Source organism: Nelusetta ayraudi, unplaced genomic scaffold (genome assembly GCF_046127955.1).
Source record: "Nelusetta ayraudi isolate G7.1 ecotype Tasmania unplaced genomic scaffold, CSIRO-AGI_Nayr_v1 ptg000168l, whole genome shotgun sequence".
In the NCBI taxonomy this organism is placed as follows: Eukaryota; Metazoa; Chordata; class Actinopteri; order Tetraodontiformes; family Monacanthidae; genus Nelusetta; species Nelusetta ayraudi.
Genome location: NW_027466218.1, coordinates 1,592,873 through 1,612,845, shown reverse-complemented (window position 1 = coordinate 1,612,845; position 19,973 = coordinate 1,592,873). Strand labels below are relative to the sequence as shown.

At 47.2% G+C, this 19,973-nt stretch overlaps 2 protein-coding genes across 10 annotated transcripts; both read right to left on the bottom strand.

The window, feature by feature from the left end:
- Window positions 1-495: 495 nt before the first annotated feature.
- Window positions 496-6,027, bottom strand: LOC142880409 (BOS complex subunit ncln). Its single transcript, XM_076014317.1, has 16 exons — window positions 5,690-6,027; window positions 5,350-5,519; window positions 3,963-4,153; window positions 3,710-3,854; window positions 3,226-3,323; window positions 3,058-3,135; window positions 2,864-2,967; window positions 2,507-2,595; window positions 2,286-2,425; window positions 2,026-2,204; window positions 1,855-1,942; window positions 1,725-1,763; window positions 1,335-1,507; window positions 1,198-1,251; window positions 1,051-1,129; window positions 496-795 (listed from the first exon to the last, which is right to left on the bottom strand). The coding sequence occupies exons 2-16, from the start codon at window positions 5,504-5,506 to the stop codon at window positions 739-741; spliced, it is 1,671 nt and encodes a 556-aa protein (XP_075870432.1). The 5' UTR covers window positions 5,507-5,519; window positions 5,690-6,027; the 3' UTR covers window positions 496-738.
- Window positions 6,028-6,290: 263 nt separating this feature from the next.
- Window positions 6,291-19,092, bottom strand: fam219aa (family with sequence similarity 219 member Aa). 9 transcript variants are annotated; one of them, XM_076014322.1, is made up of 7 exons: window positions 18,835-19,091; window positions 13,721-13,817; window positions 13,195-13,288; window positions 12,038-12,118; window positions 10,318-10,372; window positions 10,200-10,242; window positions 6,291-9,170 (listed from the first exon to the last, which is right to left on the bottom strand). In XM_076014322.1, exons 1-7 carry the CDS (start codon window positions 18,892-18,894, stop codon window positions 8,707-8,709), a joined length of 894 nt encoding a protein of 297 aa, XP_075870437.1. In that variant the 5' UTR covers window positions 18,895-19,091; the 3' UTR covers window positions 6,291-8,706. The 9 variants fall into 9 exon arrangements, with proteins under 9 accessions (XP_075870437.1, XP_075870435.1, XP_075870441.1 ...); XM_076014328.1 differs by lacking the exon at window positions 6,291-9,170 and adding an exon at window positions 9,847-10,108; XM_076014320.1 differs by having other exon boundaries at window positions 10,200-10,372.
- Window positions 19,093-19,973: the final 881 nt, after the last annotated feature.

Below are 19,973 nucleotides of genomic sequence, written 5' to 3'. Positions count from 1 at the left end.
AAAATAATCAGCACTGATCTAAAATACAAGACGAAGCTTCCATATGTTTAGTCCCCACCACCAAAAGAAAAACCCCTAAAAGCTTCAGAGTTGGAAAACCGCAAAACAAAAAAATTGATTTGAAAATCTCCAGCCGCCACCAGGGGTCACCTCTATTCACGACCAGGAGACCACATGAGCTTTAATAATTTACCAAGTGCTCTAGGTGCCTTTGTGTCCCCACCTCTCTCTCCCTCTCTCTCTCTCTCTCTCTCTCTCTCTCTCTCTCTCACCCTCTCAGTTATCTGTGACAGGAACTCGCTATTCATCTCCTCGTTGCAGCGGCTCCGCCGTGTTTGACAGCCGTGTTAATCCCCCTCAAGTCCCTGTCACCCGGACAGGGAGAACATGAGGAAATTTCCTAATGACGTGGCAGACGTGTCCTTACTAGGATTCTTGAGGAAAAAAAAATCTAATCCAAGGTTTCTTTCCTCAGGACGCAGTGATGCAAGTCAAATCCCAAGGCCTTTTCTTTTGTTTTTTCTTTCTTTCTTTATTTCACTTTTTGATGTCCTCCAAGAAAAAGTGTGACCATGAGTTCATGTAAGAAAGGATTCAAAGCAAAGAGCATTTTTCTCAAAAAAGAATAAATAAATAAAAAATACACATGTCAAAGTAAGCACACACTTTTAAAGTGGCACATTATCATTGTGGAGATGTTCTTTGTGTGTTTGTGCGCTCAGGCAACTCTGTCTTCCTTCAGTGTGGCTTGGATTTTACTGCTGCTTTGAGCTTCGTGTAGAGGAACCCAAAATTCTGCAAGGGAGAGCACACACACACACACACACACACACACACACACACACACACACACACACACACACACACACGTGCGCACACACAAACACACATACACGCCATATAAGAACACAAATGCACTGTACTGAACACTTCCCCCTCTGTCTGTCAGGCCTTTAAAAGGGGGCATACAAGGCTGAGAGTGTTTCGAAAAGGAAGCTGCGCTAGAAAACAATTTGTCTGCACACAGTATCAAAAGTTATGTTTGCCAACCTGAATGGCGTAGTAAACAATCCCCAGGTAAGCCGCAATGCAGCCGCCGAGGAAGAGATCGAAAGCCGCAGGCTTCACTCTGAAATGAAAACACCAGTCAGCCGTACGTCTGGGGGTCTTACTGAGGGCGCAAACCTAAACTCTTACCTGTACATCACCACCGCTTGATTCATTTGGTCGAAGAAGGTGATTTCAGGGTCCCTGAGAGAATTAAGAAAAAAAAAAAGTTGTTGACTTTGCCGTCGTTGCCATGTGGTTGTTTGTGCACCAGGCGGCGTGTTCACCTCTTGTCCTGCTGGAATGTGTGTCTGTGAACGTGCTGCAGGTAACGTCTGAACTCGTGCTCCAGCGAGTTGAGCAGCAGGATGTGGTCGGGCTCCTTGTCCAGCAGCTGAGCGGCCCGGGGCACCGACGTCAGGAAGGACATCAGGCTGGACATGCGGCCGTCGTGAAAGTCCTGCATACAGGAGTCCCAAAAAAAAGTAGAATCAGAACCCTTCAGGGGAGAACTCAGGCCCATCCCGGCTCAGTGGACTTGATATTATTCCTGTTTTATTACATTTCTATTCACGCTCTCGAGATGCAGCCACCCCTCAGTTCACGCAAACGTACACCAGATGTCAGCATTAGTCTTCGCACAGAGGTGTGAAAAAAATAAAAAAGCATGAACTTACCATCTGGCCTTTGAAAACCTGTATATCTTTTGGCGAGCCCTGGCAGAGGACGGTGAAAAGGTCATTAAAAAAAAATAACCATTGTTTCTGTGCAAACTCTAACATCCCCCAGCTGCTTTTAGACGGTCACCTTCTCCGAGAGCCCGTACATGAAGCGTGCCAGTGCTTCCGCCACGATGACGCCGTTCCGCTTCAGTTTCCTCAGGTCCACCTGGGACCTGCTCAGAAAGACAGAGGACACGTGTTGATGTCCTCTCGCCACCAAGACGAGACGCGACACTCGGAGTTTAGGAGAACCTACATGGTGTCCAGGATGGAGCCACGCAGCTCAGATTTGGGGTCTCCCATGCGAGACAGCGTGAAACTCGGTACCCTGCGCAGGCTGTAGCGCTCGTGCTCCCAGGCCACGGTGGACTCGCCCAGGTTGATCTTCTTGTGCACCAGTGATGACCTCACCCAGGGGAACCTGGAGGACATCACCTAGAGGAAAGGGCACGGTGGTGGGGTCAAGAGTGAGAAGGAGCCGCAGCAGATTTCCGCGGCCGCACTTTGACTTGTTACCTCCTCCAGTGTTTGGATGAAGGAGTGCATGGCTGTGTCGGGCTTCGGGGGGCGGGACACGTGCATGAAGAGTTCGTCGCCATTGGCTAGAGAGTCCAGACACAGCACGAAGGCCACGTTGTCATGGAGCAGGCTGGTCTCTGCAGAGGAAGATCAGGATGGCTGGAATCAACCAGAGCGATGCAGTCAAACCGCAGCATCAAAGCTTGGGTCAAACTGACCGGCGTGGTCCAGGTTCTCCTCCAGCCATCTCTTGGTGCCGAGGAAGTTGTATTTTCCCCCTCCAGTCAAGGAGAACATGAGATTATATCTGCCAGAAAAAGGGAATGATAGTATTTTTATTTTGAAAGAAGTAAAAAGTAAAAGAAATACATTTTTCTTCCATTTCATGCCAAGATATTTGTTTGACACACACTTGGCCTCTAAAAAGAAAATGATTAGTCTATTCAATGGTGAGATCAGCATTTAAAGCAGCCATGTTTAGGATGCTTTATTAAGCCACTTCCTGTTTACAACAACTGTGCTATAATAGGTTTTGATGTTTGGCTGTTGGGCCAACTTATGTTTCTGTGACTCACTGCGGCCTGGTCCTGGGGCTGCTGTACAGCTTCTGGAAGAGTCGCACCAACTCTAACAGGACGGTGACGCCGCTGCCGTTGGAATCGGCTCCGTACGAAAGCCACTGGTGTCCCACATTAGCACAGAGAGCGAGAGGAAGGTTTGAATGGCATGACAAAAAAAAATCCATTTGGTGATTTCTCACGCGGCTCACCGGCGCCAAACCGAAGGAGTCGTAGTGAGCGGTGACGACAATGGTGGGCGAATCTTCTGCCGCTCCAGCAAGTGAACCCTGAGGTCAGGATCAGTGGTGTCAGTCAGGTTTGATTCAACTGCATCAGTCTCGGATTATAACCTCGATCCCCCACCTGACTGCTCTCACCTCTAGCGTGACAACAGTGTTGTCAGTCACGGCCTTGATGGCTGCGTTGTTGCTAACCAAGATCTGGAAGGCCGTGGCCGTCACCATGCTGCGAAGAACTGGCGAGAACCAGAATAAAACAAACAAACAAAAACATTCTGCTTCATTACATTGAAAGGCATGCACAAAACCCATGGATGCATTATAATTTACTATATGTATATACACATATATATTTACTAGTGACCACCCAAAGTATTGCAGCCAAATTGCAATGCGGCCCAAAAAGCTTTTTTCCCATAAACCACCACACAAAAATAAACACCTGTAAAAAGGCTTACGAGACTCCGCCCCCAACCTAAAACACGGTTGATGATGAATCTTTCTATTGTACATTTTTAAGTCATGGATTTTTAATCTTTGTACGAAAATTTTAAAAGCGGTGGGCGTCATCTCTGATCCCGGTGGCCTGGTGAGGTCACAGGTCATCGCTCCTTCCTCTCACCTCTGACGAATATGGAGGAGGTCCGCGTCGCCGCCGCCTGTTTGACCTCCTCGTACATGCAGAGCAGCTGGTCGTCCTCTGGAGCCACGTACACGGGCATCAGGGTCTCCTTCTGCAGGGCCTCGCGCTCGCTCACCATGAAGGACTGAGGAAGAGGAAGGACAGGAGAAAGAGGAAGAGGAAGACAGACCAGTGTGAGATGGAACAAGCAGAACAACGCCCCACCAAGCATCGCCTCCTCTTCCATCCTCACCTGGATGCTCTCCTGGGGAAGGCTGGAGATGTTTTTGGGCAGCAGGATGAGGACGGCCGCAGCGTTCTGTTTCTGGGCCTGGAGGTATTTCTCCGTGGTGAAGTCGGCCACCTTCATGACCACACAGCGGCGGGTCAGTACCGGCTCGTCGGCGGAGCGCGCCTCCGCCACCACAATGGCCCCGCGGCAGCCTGCACTCGTGAAGGAAGGATGTAGAGTGATGGGGGGAGGTGTTGGTAATGTGTTGTTAATTTGTGGGTTCGAATTTTCTTTTTATTTTATTGACTTGTTTACTTTCAATCCATTTTTATAGTGGAAATGTTTTTTGTTCATGTTATTCATGCATTAATTACCATCTATAACAATAGTCAAGGCATCGCACACGGACCAGGTGACTCATTTTGATGATGAGTGTCATTTTTCCAGTTGTTGCTTTCTAGAAATTACACTTATCATGTCATTATTAGGTCTCATACCAAACCCACTTTCATACCATTATTGTTCCATTCATTTTCTCAAAAACTAGTTTAAGTAGGTCTCTGAAAATGCCATACTTAGCCCTGTTTAAAGCTTCCTGCAAAAACGCTCAGTTTTAGCTTACACAGCGAGATTACAATGTTACCACAATCATAATACAGGACTGTCTCAATGTAAAAGTTTCTTTTGTTTTCCTCAACCCTACCCCTACTGGTCACCGCCCCCGATTGGTCTTCCTTCAACAATCCACACCTGCTCTGCCTCTGCAATCAGGCCCAGCTGGCCGTCTCCAACTCATCACCACAGTATCTCAGCTCCACTCCAAGCTTCAGTACCTGGCGGTTCATCTCTCTGAGAGCATGTTGGTGTTTCAGAACAAGGGCGGCCTTTGTTCATGTTTAGTCAACCTGCCTGTCTTGTCTAAGTGCTGTTTGTGTCTGTCTGCTCCTTGGCTTCCTCCACCTTTAGCTTCCAATTAAAACCAAAGTGCTGTTGGACCTTCCACTTATTTTTGAATAGAAACACAACAAGGTGGTTTCAGATGGACAGATTGTTGCTGTATCTGCCCCTCCTGTGACGCCACAATACTTAAGGGTTAGGGTTGTTTGTTTAGAACACACTGTAATCAGAGTAGGTAAGAACATTAAAGGATGAACTTAATTTTCCTCGGCAGTTCAGTGACCAGATAGGGAGATTGAAAAATATTTTTTGCAGCATATGCCACCTAGAAGTGTTAATATAAAAGCTCCAACACCTCTTGGAAAACAAAGTCTTGATAACTTCAAAATCATAGTTTACCAAAAATGTTGCCATGTCTCAATAATGCAAACACTGTGTAAAAGTATCTGCATATGCTGCATGTTTTCCCTGCATCATGCTGCAGCTTTGGCTCCGAGGCCCCTGAACTCACCGTGTTTCTGTTGCACCAGGTTGAACTGCTGCATCCTGTAGGCTGTGAACTCATAGGAGGAAACTGCAGGGAGAGCCGAGCCGTGCAGACTCTGCAGGCAGAGCAGCAACACAGCAGCAGCAGCAGCAGCAACAGTCCGGCCCACGCGTCCCGACATCACAAAGGCCTCACTATAAACATCCAAACGTGACACGTGAGATGCTAGTTTCCATCAAGGCTTCTTAGACTCTCTTATCTAAAACTGCCCTCCAGGTGTGTGTGGATTATGTCAAACCTCTCCCATTTTTTTTCTTTTCTAGACCATAGCACTAAATTTCAGCAGCTCGTAAACGCCTCTCACCTGTCTCACGTCACTCCCGTCTTGTGAGCTTGCCTCGCTCGTCGTGTCCTCCTGAACTCCTCCTGGCAGCGTGGAGACGCTGAACTAGCCGGCTGCGGGCGTCCCCACTAGGTAAGCCATCACTCACCATCTGCTCCCAAAGGGATCAACTCGTGGCTAATCACACACACCCATCCCCCAACCGCCTCACCCGTCATTACCATCCATCTTCAGCCCAGAGTGTCCCACGTTCACTTCACAGGGTGGCGGTGCGTCGCCGCGCACAGCTGGATGGGAGTGTGTGTGTGTGTGTGTGTGTGTGTGTGTGTGTGTAGAGCAAAGTGTTTCGCTCAGGAGGTTTTGGTTCCATCTCCAGCAAGGACGACACGAACTGAGTGCTGCCAAGAGACCGAGCCTTCCAGTCAGCGTAACATGAAAGTCATTAAGATGATTAAAAGAAGTGGGGGGGTTGCTAGAAGGCTTATTTCAAGGGTGATAAATCCAAACGTGGGACAGGGTTGATGCATCTTAAAATAAGAAGAAGAAGAAGAAGAAGAAGAAGAAGAAGAAGAAGAAGAGAGGAGGGATCACGCATCTTGCCACAAAAAAAGTGTGAGAAAAGTTCAGATGTCTAATATTAATTTATTTGATATGTTGCACTATACACAGAATGTTTAACACTGTTAGAATCTAAATGGAACCAAATCACAAGAATGAAAAAGAAAAGCACGACTGAGTAAAAAGCATCCATCCGCACCTGGATCATCTCCCCCATTCTTGTAAATAAATTAAAGGAAAAAAAACAACAATGGAAAAAAATATACACACACATACGCGCACACACAACTGCATATAAATAGCTTCTGTTACAATGCATCACTCTAGTTTGCCCCAGTGGTGGTCGAAGGTAGTGCACCAAAATAAAAAGACAGCCACGACGAGCTTTGTGTGAAACTACAAGAACGGTATAATATAATATTCATCTTCTTTTCTTCTTTTTTTTTAATTAGTAGCAGGAGTTGGCAGCGCTGAGCAGCTGTCAGCAGTGACAGTGTCAGTGTCGACACCTCGGGCAGACGCCGCTCACTGCTGCACCGCTCCCACGCCTCCGACGACGCCTTTCTTTTCATCAAAGCAAAATTCTAATGACGCAAACGCAATGGCACCTTGTCTGCGAGAAGGGTTTTGTTTCTTTATTTTTTTTCTTAATGTTTCGTTATGTGACTCAGACGCCTTGGAAACACTTCGGGATGCACCAGGTGCGTCAGCAACAAGACAAGGAGGGACGACGGGGGAGAAATACGACGCTGCTTCACCCTCCAAACGCTCCAGCGTTCCTACACTATGTACACTTTTCGTTCCCTTATCGCACTGGGGTGGGTATTTATAGTGTTGTAGGGGGTTTTAAAAGAAAAAAAAAAGAGTGACCAGAAAGTGTGGTCATGACAAAGTGTGTCAGGCTTGAAACCAAAGTTCCCTAAAAACAGCATTGACGCGTCCGCAGAGACCATCATGCATGTCCGGCTGAAGCCAGCAGCAGCTCTGCAGGGCCGACTTGCAGCCGTCTCACTCTGTGCTGCTGTTGACTGAACCTGCATCCAACCAATGTAGACTTGGAGAAAACTGCGCTAGTTCTGCAACGGCTCTCCGAGTTATTTTGAAGATGAAATGTAACTCGAGAGGAATTTACAGTATTCCTTTGTTTTTCTTTTCCCAAAGCAGCCTTATTTATTACTTCTTTGTTCGTAACTTCTTTTTAGCCTCCGGTGCATTTCTGTCAGAGCAGAAAGAAGCACGCACGCAACGTGAATCTTCTCGTCCCGTCTGCGGAGCTCTGAGGATGTAAACACGGAACGGAAACCCTCCCTTACTTCCTGTTGGTTCTTTTACCTAAGACATTGATTTTTAAGGTTTTTATTTACCTGACGGGACCCACCTGCCTCGCCTTCAAGAAACATCAGCTGATAATACGAGTCACGTACCATCATCATGTGACACTCCGATGAAGGCGGAAGAATGCGCCCAAACATGTCGGGTAAAATAAAAACCTTAAAAATCTATGTGTGAGATAAAAGAACCCGCGAGAAGTAATCGCAAGAAAAGACAGGATGACCTTCATTCAGTCAGAAACCCTCGCTGCTTCGGAACATGGAGCAGCGTTACCGCCTCCTTTCTTTTGGAAAAGACCACGGAGGAGCCGTGACGGAGCGCAGCTGCGTCCGGCGCTACATGTGCAAGTCCCCCCCCCCGCCCCCACCCCCGTCAGACACTGGCCACGTTAAATAACGACATGACAGCGAAAAAAAAAACACGACACGTAAAACTGCACTAAAACCTTTTCGGGATGTCCGTGTTTTTGTGGAAATAAAAGAAAGAAAGAAAAAAAAAAAACACTTGGTTTCCATTCAAATGTCCTCCAGCTTCTACATCCATCCAATCGCCACGTGTTGAGTTTGTGAGCACATTCGCCGGTGGTGACGGGGGTGTCAGTTTATTGAGTTCCTCACTTCCTCTGGTCTCCTTCCTCTACACGGACAGCAGGTGAGCCTTAGTACAACTACCGCATGACGGTGGTTATTTTCCAGAAGCATGCCGCACTGGCACACAGGGGTACGTTAAAGAAAAGCTGATTCAATTATCAGCGCAGGCCGGCCATTAGAGACTCGGTGTTTACAGGCAACATGCAAAAAACTTCTCGGCTACTTTCGACTCGATGTGAAAGGAAGGAGCGGTCCGACTATCCTTGGAAATAAATGTAAAAAAAACAAAAAAAACACAAATCTTAGTGTCTCCTGGGCTGCAGATGTTCGGAGGAACACCGACACGCGGGAAGACGAAGCGGTGAGAAAAACAGAGTCTATCAGAGTCTCTCCTTTTTTCCAGCGACGCTCAGAGTCAGCGGCTGATCTCAAGTCCACCGTGGCCCGTCTCTCGGCTCGTTCTGGTCGACTGAATCCTGCCGCGTCATTTCTGCTTTTGTCCTCTCCTCGCGAAAAGTTGCGCAATCCTTTTCACTGACCTCGCCAAAAAATAAAAAATCAAATATCCACAAGCATGAGACGTGAGTCAGAAAAAGGAGAAGCGAAAGTAGCGCGTTGTCCCTTGGAGGTCAAGTGTTTGTTTTCTTGTTTTGTTGGGGTTTTTTTTTGGCCATAGACACAGACGTTGGCTGCGCGGATCCAACCATAGGAGGAACGTGCACAGATTCTGTACGTATCGACTCCCCTTGACCTATTTCCTATATCTATCTTAGTCTTTATGAACCCGTCGTCTTCCCTTTGGGCCAGTTTGTCCACTGGTTGGCCTGCGGGGAGGGGCTGCGGTCGGCGGGGGAGGGGGACTGCTACTGGATTTGACAGGCTGTGGAGGGAGTGGCCTGGCAGCACATGCAGGTGGGGTTGACCGCCTTGGGCGGGATCAGATCCAGGTCTTCGTCGTCGGGGATCTCGTCGAGCCGGTAGCCGTCTTTCAGGAGCTGGATGTTCAGGTCCTGGTTGATCTGCTGCAGAGGCCCAAAGAAGAAGGGAAAAGAAATACAGGAGGAGAAACGGCATCAGCGGAGCGCAGGGACACTTTGACAGACAGCTGAAGCTATCCCACTTTGAAAAATACACCCAAGAAATGACTCTTTTTTTTTTTTAGCTCCAGGGCTTCACACACAGTTAGCGAAGAAAAGTGGTGACGGCCGACCGGGCAGGAAAACAATCGATGTTTCAAATAAAATTCAGGCTGCTGGTTTTGCTCAAATTCTAGTTTGTACAAAGAATACCATGAGACAGACATTATTAACTCCATTGTTAAATGTGCACATATTGTAAACTCAAAGATTTAGCAAACTTAAATGACAACAGTAAAGAGAAACACTTTGGGCCTGGTATACAAGAATATGCTCATTAAAAAAAAACACACATCACAGCTAAACATCACCTGAATGTCATCTGTGAAAAAGAAACACTGTTGAGCCGACACATCAGTGGATAACTGAAGAGGATTAGGGACACAAGAAGAGAAAAAAATCCAAGTCGAAATTTCGGGAATAAAATCTAAATTTTCGACTTTATTCACGAAATTTCATCTTTTTTAATGTCGACAATATTCACGAAATGTTCTTTTTTTAACGTTGACTTTTTTCACGAAATTTCACCTTAAAACTCAAAATGAAAACTTCAATAAAAATCTCCTGTAATATTTTTTTCTCTTCTTGTGGCCCTCGTCCTCTTTCGTAGTGGAGTCCTTCTAAAAGAGGAATTCTCTGGGATTTTTTTTTTAGCTTTTGATCTATCAGTTCGCAAACCGACAATAAAAGAGCCGAATGGAGTTAATGTGGTAAGAATTAGGCCATCTGTCAACGTTCTCGGGGGGCAAACTATCACCACAGATGGTCAACAGTGACGACACGCCGATGGAGGTGGTGGTGGAGCGGAGTGGTGAGACCCGAGTCTGAGGCGGGAAAGAAAGAGACAGAGACGAGAGACAGGAAGGACGTGGATGGAGGGTCCGTGAGCGCCGGCTTCAATGAGTGCACGGATACCTGGCGGCGTGAGCGGTGGTGACAATGGAGGAGGGTGGTCGGGCTGGAGAGTCACGACACGATGCTGAGAAACAGTAGAGTGTGTGCGTATAGATACCTGGTCCCTCAGACATCTCACCTCGGCTGAGGAGTATCCTGACGACGAGTACCGGGACATGTCGAAGTCGTCGTCGCTGCAGGGCGAGACGGCAGCAGTCAGACACCGAGGGTTTCAAAGTGAACAACAACACACAGGACAATCAACAGTAGCGTCAGCTCAGTCTCCTCATCTCTCCAAAAATGAACATTCTTTTCCTCGTTAGCCATGTTGTAACTCCGGTTTTGCGTGCCGTCTGTTCGGTTAGACGATGTAGTTCCGGGGGTCATGAGTCGCGAGAGGGAGGAGAGATAGGTCGTTGGGGGCGTGACGCATGCGCACACGCATTGTCCAGTTAACACTCCGACTCAGGCGTATACATGGCAGAGAAATTCCAATTCCAATCGCATTATCTGGGTGTCTCAATCGGAGTTCTCAAACTCCAATCGTAATCGGACTAAGGCAATAATTCGAATTTCTCTAGTGCCATGTAAACGCACTGACTGTGATGGTGAAACTGAGGGGAGGCCAGGGGGGGGGGGGGTTTCACTCTCATCCCCCACCCCCCACCCCGCCACAGTCTTTTAAAGTGACGCGTCAGATGGAATGTTTATGAAATCCTTTTGGGTTTATTTTAACACATCCATCAGGTTTGAAACTGAGCGAAAGGAAAGGAAAAAAAACAGTGTTTGGATAGGCGAGCCGAACCTTGGGAAAGACATTGGCGGAGTTTGGCCCGTTACATTCAATCAACCAATTAGATCTCTACCTTCATCCGCTGCCTGTCCTGGCGAGCAGCTACAGATTCCTCACCAAAATACAGTCCGAAGGTGGAAAGCATGTCGGCCACAGCGAAAAGCTTTGTGTTTTCTTCAGGGGCGGGAGGGAGGGGTGGCGGTGTTCTGGAAACGTCATCCAGCTCTGATTAAACTTCCGCTCTATCCCCTTCCAGCTGTAAATTCAACTTCCAACTACTCTCCATAGAACCATTGAACCACAGTGTCGCACTACATGACGTCAGTGTGAGAGTCTCTGATTCTGATCTGGATTGAATTTTAAGATTCTATTTTACACCTGCGGTTACGAACACAAAGAAGACTTCCTGTCTCGTAATTATTTTCTTTTTAATCAAGTCCAAAAAAAAAAAAAAAAAAACAGTCAGATTCCACTTATCCGCTGCTGTCACCAGTTTCCTCAAGACATTTGACATCGCATTTGATTGACATCGCATTTGACTAATTAAGGATAAAAACATGCACATGTTGGCCGACTGACAGCCCCCTAAAAACCAACCGCGCCCGTCCCGCCCCACATCTGAATCATGGAGCTGCCCTGGAGCGGAACAGAGCGCCACTGTGCACAAGCGCCGCACATCTTAAACATGTGCAATAAACAAGCGTGTGTCCTGCGAGGCCTGAAGCCTGGAGAGAAGTTGCCAGCGGCTGCACATGATGCAACTCACACCCGGAGCTGCGACGGCTCCCCGACGAGAGCGTCGCCTCCCTGGTGGGGGAGAGGAAGAGGACGCTCCCTCTCAGCCGCTTTTCCAAAGCCCCCCACCCCCACACACACTAATCCCACCGCCCTGGGAGAGGCTTTGCCCCCCCCCCCCCACTCCCTCTCCTCACCCCAATTTTTTTTTTTTGGGATGCCTTCTGTTAGGCAACTCTCCCAAGTCACTCTACGGATTACGGCGCCGTCACAGCTGGGCGAGAGCTGCAAAATCCCCAAATGTCACTTCTTGCGAGGCACGTCGTCGTACCTGTCGGTGTCCAGCGCCACCAAGGGTTTCTCATCCGGGCTCTGGTCTAAGGAGGAGTAGCCTTTGTTTGGCACCACCAACCTACATCATGAGCAGAGAGACACAGGCAAGAAGAGAAAGATTTAGTCCACATAGAAATAAATCACCGAATGAATCAATCAACAGTGAATTCATGCAGCAGTCGTGCAACTCTTCCTTAAACCAAGCAGCTCAGAGTTTCTAGTCTCTGAGAGCTTTGGTCTGGTGGCAGCACACGCGACGCCATAATTGACATGAGCATGCCAAAAAAATAATAAATCAATTTGAACAAAAAAAGCCTTCATTTGCATCTGTTTCCAGATTATCTTTCCTTCTCAGGGACTCGGGCGGGGGCGGGGGGGCGGGGGAGGGTGTCCAGACCACATTTCTTATACATCCCATAATCCAGCAGGGAGTGGGATTAGGCAGATGAGCCGTTTGTCGATACTGTGGCCTGCACTGCACTGGCTTTATAATCGCCAATAACATTTATAACAAATCCCCTGCAAAACAAACACTTTCTCTAAAAACATTTGCTGTGTCTGGTGAGGAAAACGGCAGCAAAATTTTGAGAGATTAAGATGCAAGCTGACAGTAGAGGGATCCCACAGTATTATCAAAACTGACGCTCTTTATGGTGTCCTGTTGCATTACAGCTGCGCCAACTAACACATCAATGATGGTGGGACGGCTTCGTCTGTGCTGCTGTGTTGTTTGGATTTTGCTCCACTTCCTACGTCAGAAGCAAACTGATTATCACAGCGACGCCTCTTCACACTTTTTTTCTTTTTTTAATGTGGGCAAGGCGTCACTGCTGGGAGCTAATAGCCGTCTTAGCCGCTAGCTAGTGCTAGCGCAACAGCCTCTACAACAGGCGTGGGCAAACTACGGCCCGGGGGACATATGCAGTCCACAAAATTTGAAGAAATTATCTTAATAGTAAGTAAATAATGTGTAATATATATAAATAGATGTATTTCATCCGTTTTTTCGGTGTTTTAAGAGTCATTTCAATAAAGAACTAAATATTGTCGGGCTACTGAGACAGACTGAGACACTTTTGTGCATTATTTACATATAATGATATCCCATGATATATAATTTTTTTTAAGGTGCTGGTCCATTCCGGCAGCAGTTACCTTGTCCTGGCATTTTTCTTGGGCTGCTGATTGACGGGACTCCCCACAGTGCCGTTCTTCACCGAGCCCTTCCTGGCGAGGTCCCTCTGTTTCTCTGGGGGAAAAACCGAGTGAAGTGTGGCAGCTCATCAATACACTCGTCAATAGTCTCAACTTTTAGTCAGCAACAAAATAAACAAACACATTTTTTTTTTGATGTTTCCAGGATGAAACCTGAGCTGTTGTTGTTATGCACCCGTGAGTTTCAGGAAGCAATATCTCACAAAGAGATTTTTTTTTTTTTTTTCTTTGTATCCTACAATGCAGCGCTCGGGACGACAGAATAAATAAATAAATAAATAAATAACATAATTAAAAACGGAGTGTGTGTGTGTGTGTGTGTGTGTGTGACAAAGGCTTTGGCGTGTTTGTGCCGCTGCAAACAGAAGCAGCTGACAAACGTTCTGAGACGAGGCGGCGCCGCCGAGGACGCGAGCTGCTCATCACATGTGACGGTGGAGCTGAGATGTGCTGCTGCAGCGCTAACCTATCTGCACTTGCAGCGGCGACGGTTTGTAGTTCAGGGCGACCGTCTCTCCCTTTGCGTCCGGCTCGGCCCCGGAGGTGGAGGACGCTGCAGGATCCTGGAGGGAGACAAAGATGGTAAAATGGTAAATGGACTGCACTTGTACAGAGCGTTCCAGCAGCTTCACGGTAGCCCAAAGTGCTTCACAATGGCCTCTCATCCAGCCATTCACTCACACACTCAAACACCAATGGGTGGCTGCTGCCATGCAAGGCGCTGCCAGCCCCATTGGGGGGAAATTTAGGGCTCGGTGTCTTGCCCAAGGACACGACGACAGACTGGGATGGAGCAGGATTTGAACCGCCAACCTTTCCCGCTCTACCTCGAGCTGCAATCATCCCTGTAGCGACGTGCAGTCGCAACGGGAAATAAACGACACTCATAAACGCCGCTGCTCTGCTGTTTACAGTGTCTTCATGTCCGCGAACAACCCTGCTGCTGCGTTGGCAGCGGGTTTGAAGCTTGAACCGAGTTCTTTTTCTGCACAGCGAGACCACTGCGCAGCCAAAATTTAATGCCGGCCCGAGGGCACAATCAGCAGCGGCGCCCGCAGGCTGGAAAACAAGCTCTCTTCCTCCTCCTCGACGTCTCTCTCCTCTTTCTTTAAGCCCTGCTTGTGTCCATTGCCCTGGTGAGATTTTCACCCCCCCCCCCCCCCGCACCTCCCACCTAACCCCCCTCAACCCCCATCATCCCCTCCTCTTTGCCTGTTTGTTTCTGTCGCAGCCTCGCCTGCAGCATCAATGGGCTGGAGTGTTCTGCCCCCGTGTCGCCAGCTCAGCCTCTTTAATGTGCAGGCGGTGACGGCATGGCGAGAGGGCCGTGGTGGGAGAACAGTGGGGGCTTCTGTTGAACAGTGGGAGGGTGTGGGGGGGGGGGTGAGCTGTACCAGTGCTTGGCTGCCTCTGCTGACAGAGCTGCACGCTGTATGTTGACGATGTATGTTTCCACTTTACTGCGCCCTGACGGGCTCCACAGGGGGCGACGTGGCATCCAGGCCCTGGTAACCACAGCGCAGGATTCCTGCTGAAAGTGTTTCACCAGGGCCGAGTTGGAACCAGGAAGAACTTTAATCGGCAAATTGAATTTCTTTTGAGGGTCTCATTTTTTCTGATCTTTTTTATCTTCATTCCAAGGCTCAACTTTTATTCATACGGCGCTAAATCACAACCCAAGGTTTGGAAGGGGTAAAAAAAAAATCGAGGGAAAGGTGGCCATCAGCCGTACAAACTTCTGGCCTGTTGATCCTTGCCCTTTATGACATCACAAAGAGCAGGGTGCTCAAACTGTGCTTTTCAGCACATGCTTTCTGAAAAGCGGTGCAGGAAGGGGGAGTAAATGAAATGGATTCTTGCCATTTCTGATGGAGTTCACTGACTGACTGGACACACATTGGCGTTAGAAAACACTGATGGGCGTGAAATTGTTTTTGGCAGCTGGAACCTTTAAAAAGAGGCCGCTGCTTCTCGGCTTTGTTGCAGGATATTGAATGCACAATACAAACTATAAATTGTGTTCATGTCATATTGCTTCTCTGCTAAAAAAAAAAAAAAAGAAAGTAAAATCTATGAAACAATACTGTCAACAGAGGCGTGATTGAATGGGTGGCGCTATTAACCTTAATATGACAAATCATGAAAACCACTTTTTGAAGATGACATGATGGGATAATGAATATGTATAAAAAGGGAGGCCGGGGAGGGGCGGGGTGGTAGACTTGATACTTGATACGTCTGCACCCATTTTGTTAAAACCCTTTTCATGGTATTACTGTGATATAGCAGCTGTAGAATTTAGGCCACATCCACAGAACCCGCAGAGCAAATCCAATCTCACAGGACCTTATGAAAAATGGATGAGTGTTTATCGGGGGAAGGGAGCAGCTTCGTTTGCATAATAATTGTCATGTAACACATTTACGCGATAAAAGTTGTAACGCAGCCCGAGAGAAAAGAACCGACTCCGTGCGTTAAGACTCGCTCCCGAGCAGCCAATGACGGCGCTCCGTTCCCAGGCGCTGACCGGCGAGTACGTTTGCTCCCGTCATTCCCACTTCGGGACGGCGGCAGCTTCCCTGCTGCTGCTGCTGCTGCTGCTGCAGGCCCGCTGCAGCCGTGCACCGCACACCTTTGATACGAGCAAGCAGTTGTCTCATCCTCATCTGGTGCTCGAGCTTCTCTCATTCGCTCGCTCGTTCGCTCGGCTGGAATAATTAATGAGCAGTACGACAGTGAGCGCATTATGCGAGGGAGCGGTGACAGCACAGGCTGCCGATGAGGCGTTCCCGCCGTGGCAAACACAAACACCAGCTCTCTGTGACGGGCCCCTTCGCTCTCATCAGAGGGCTTACCCACCCCCGTGATGTTTAAAGGGAATAGATAAATTAATAAATAAATGAATACAGCTAAGAGAAGCACTCTGGTGAGACAGGGTCTTGCTGCTCCTTGACAGATAAATCGAGGAGAGAGAAAAAAGCTGCCTGCTGTTAAAGGGAAGTGGATTCTGCTTTTGGGGTGCGTGGAAAGAAGGGTTGACTGTGCAAAAACATGTTTAAATGTCTCTTATCAATAGTAGCAGTGGTAAAAGGTTGTGTGTGAGTGTGTGTGTGTGTGTGTGTCCAGACAAAGGTCCTCATCTACTGACTGGACTGGCCCGCCGTCGATATCATGGATCCTGAAGTCCTGCTGTCTGTTTCCTGATTTTTGTCGCACACTGTAAAAACTGAACTGTCCTGCCCTGGGATTAATATTCTGAATTCTCCCGATTCTGAATATTATCATTCTACTAACAGTAATACTGCTGCGAATCATAATTATGATGTGTCATAACAGTAATAATAAATTTAATCTTGCCATCCAAATCATTGCTCATCATTGGAAACGTATGGGGAAATATCTCATATGGTTATCTGTGATATAATCTGCGAGTGCTTTATTTGTTGACTCAGTCGTGAAACTGTGCCAGACTACTTGCAACGCACACTGGGAACTTCGGCTTCCCTATAAATCCACCAGAACCACCAGGAGCCGATTTGCGGCACGGGATTTTGAACTATTAAAACACGACCGGCAGCCTCGATCTCTAACATGCGCTCACGGTTGTGGTCAACATGTACGTGTAGATGAAACGCCGCCATGGTTTCATCAGTGCGTCCTTCCATCGCCCACTACTTTACTGCCGCTGATGATGAAGAGCCACAGAGCTGCTGACACGGCACATCGGCCGGGACATTGGGAGGATTATACGTCGCGGCCCTCTCTCGGCCTATAGCAGCGCAGACTGATGCATCGCTTACATCCTATCATTATGACAATGGCAACTGGGGCCGGTCTCAATGTGCCGCCAGCCAATCTGCCGTAATCAAACCCAAAAAAAAACAAATTATTTAAAGTTCACAGCACAAAGCTGCAAGCATGGAACAGCTGACGGGTTTAAAAACACAGCAGCATAATGCTGCTTTATTAGTGCGAGAGTGAAATCACAACAAGGAGGCAGGTGCCGGGTGCATTCATGCGGTTTAGGACTCACAATGGCGTTATTAGCATTAAAATGCACATCCTTGAACAGCGGGACTGAGCACACAGGGAGAGTGTGACTGTGGGTTTGTTGTTAGATGTTAGATGATAGCATATTAATCACACAATGCTAAAGGGATCTGAGACACGGGATGACCAACAACACCAACACCACCACCAATCTGGACAATCTGTGGTGGCTGGATTCAGACACACACGACTCCCTCCACTTAAAAACGAGAGTTCCTCATGAGGATGAAAAGCGAGCACAGCTGTGAAGATGTTCTGCACCAGAGAAAGTTGTGTTCTCTGTGATTGCTGCTGGAGTTTAGCCTCGGGGGTAGAGAACTGAAGAAGCACATGGGCTGTAATGAATAGCGCAAGTTAGAGACGTGCCGTGCCCAAACTCAAAGGCCCGATGTGTAACACTGCAATAGGACCTGTTGGTAAGAAACTAAATTCATAAATAGCTTTTGTTTTCATTTGATAATAATAAGCATTTATATTTACGGGTTTTAAATTTTTATTTTTGTGCTACTATAATTCTTGGGGAGCCTAAAACATCAACCTGCTAGAGGTTTTTTCTTGACATACTTGATCCAAAGATGTGAGATCAAGGGTGACTTGACAAAAATAGAACAAGGATCAACATTTGCGAGGTTTGCCATAGACTTTCATTCCTTAGCATTGAATGCCACTCAGTCTTACATACTGGAGACTTTAAGGCGACCGGCTCTAGACACTTCTTAAATTTGAGGGGGATGAAGATAGCGTGCCAGAAATATCTCTTCACAATGAAAAGCTGCTAAGCAGCTAAGATGATTCAGAACGCGTGTCCTCTGCAGAAATGGAGAGGGAAGTACTGCGTCGCAAAGAGCTTGAAAAGAGAAAGAGGAGAGCATACAAACAGGGCTGCTTTACCATAGAGGAAGGTATGTGACTATCATGAATCATGGGCAGAGGAGACCTGCTTATTACGCAATATCTATAGGATGATCATATCCTGGCCTGGCCGTCCTCAGGGTTGCAGTCTGCAGCAGTCCAGCTTCGGACAGAGCTCACATTCAACGCCATCCATCGTCTGGTGCCGTGCATCCCTCCGGACCCCCCAAAATGAAACGTCATCACATGACGAAATGTGGCAAACACGAAGCGCAGGGTGTGAGGCGTCAATGTAAACAAGCGCAAACGCCATACTGACCAAATCAGAAATAGATCAAATACAGAGATCCTCGCGAGACAACTGCGTCGCTAACAGACGTGTGATGCAGAAGGGCGAACCTTTAATATCATGCGGCTTGACTACTACTTGAAAAATAAACGAGTATTCCCCCATCCATCCGCCGTTCATCTCTTTTTAATCAAACTACACCCATCCCCACAGCCACAGTTTGTGCCGCAGCTCTCTGTATTCTCAGATGACCGTTATTACGCACCGATCTATCGCGATAAAGCCACGAAAACGCGCCCCTTAGAAAATGTTATTTTCAGTCATTCAAGTAAATCACAAATATGAACATCCTGCGTGTTTTTGTTTTCCCCACCACCACCATCTCTCACCAAGGGCTGCGTCTCTCCGTTGACTGGAGGCACTTGGAACCGGTCGATTTCTTCCATCATTTTGTCGGATCGTTGAGAAAAAAATAAACTAACGACGCAGCAGTTGGAGTGACGACGACGACCGGGGTGTTTATACGTCCGAGTTTGCGGTGATGGGTTGTCTGGATCTCTGTTTTCTCAGCATGATAGCGACTCGCTTTCCTCCATCCTGGCAGAGGTGACTCGACAGCAAAATAGCAGTACCGCCCTACTTCCGGGTCTGTGGGACGTGCCTGGCCAATCAGAGTGAGGGTTGTGTTGAGATGCATAGTGAATTTAATTCGTGAAGCGATGGCTCCTCTCAGGCTGTAATAAACATGTTTATAAAAGTATACACTCGGGGGGAAATGCGAGGAATCTGTGTTAATCTGTGAATAAAGTTTTGGAAGTGTAACCTGTTTTTTACGAATAAAATGAACGTTTACATTTTCACCTTCATTCAAAAAGAAAATAATGGTTCTTTATACATACTGCTGTAAAGTCTGTTTCTGTCTTTAGCTCATTAGTGTTGGCTAAATTACCTTCCTGACTTCTCACAAAGCTCTGTGCCTTTCCATTTGACTGTAACCAATAAAATTCTGACGAGCATGTGCCCACAATTTTCTCACCAACGCCTAGCTTGTTAGAGGGAGGGGAGCAACATATTGTTCAACACTATTTAGAGGACTGTCATACTATAATTGTACTACAATATTCACAGTTACATTAAGTGTCAACTATGACATACATCGTAAATATCTAAATGTCCTATACAGTCATCAGTTTCAATCTTGAGCCGTTATACACCTTAATTGGAACAAAAACAATTTAAACGTTATCTTCTTTGTTCAAAATAACAGCAGATTAATATAAAACATAGTGTTTAAATGTTAAAAAAAAAAAAAAAAAAAAAAAAAAAAAATCTGTGCCACGGTACACATTTTATTATTTTATTAAGCTATCATACTAAATAATCTTCAATGGTAAGTTAATGCGGTTAGTAAAGGGGGCCATCTAATTCTACCAAGCAGTGGGGGGGAACAATCTTGCATGATTGTGTTCTTTGGTAGGTCTTAGCCAAACGGGCGTGTTTTCTCAGTAACCTCCATTCAGTGAAAAGC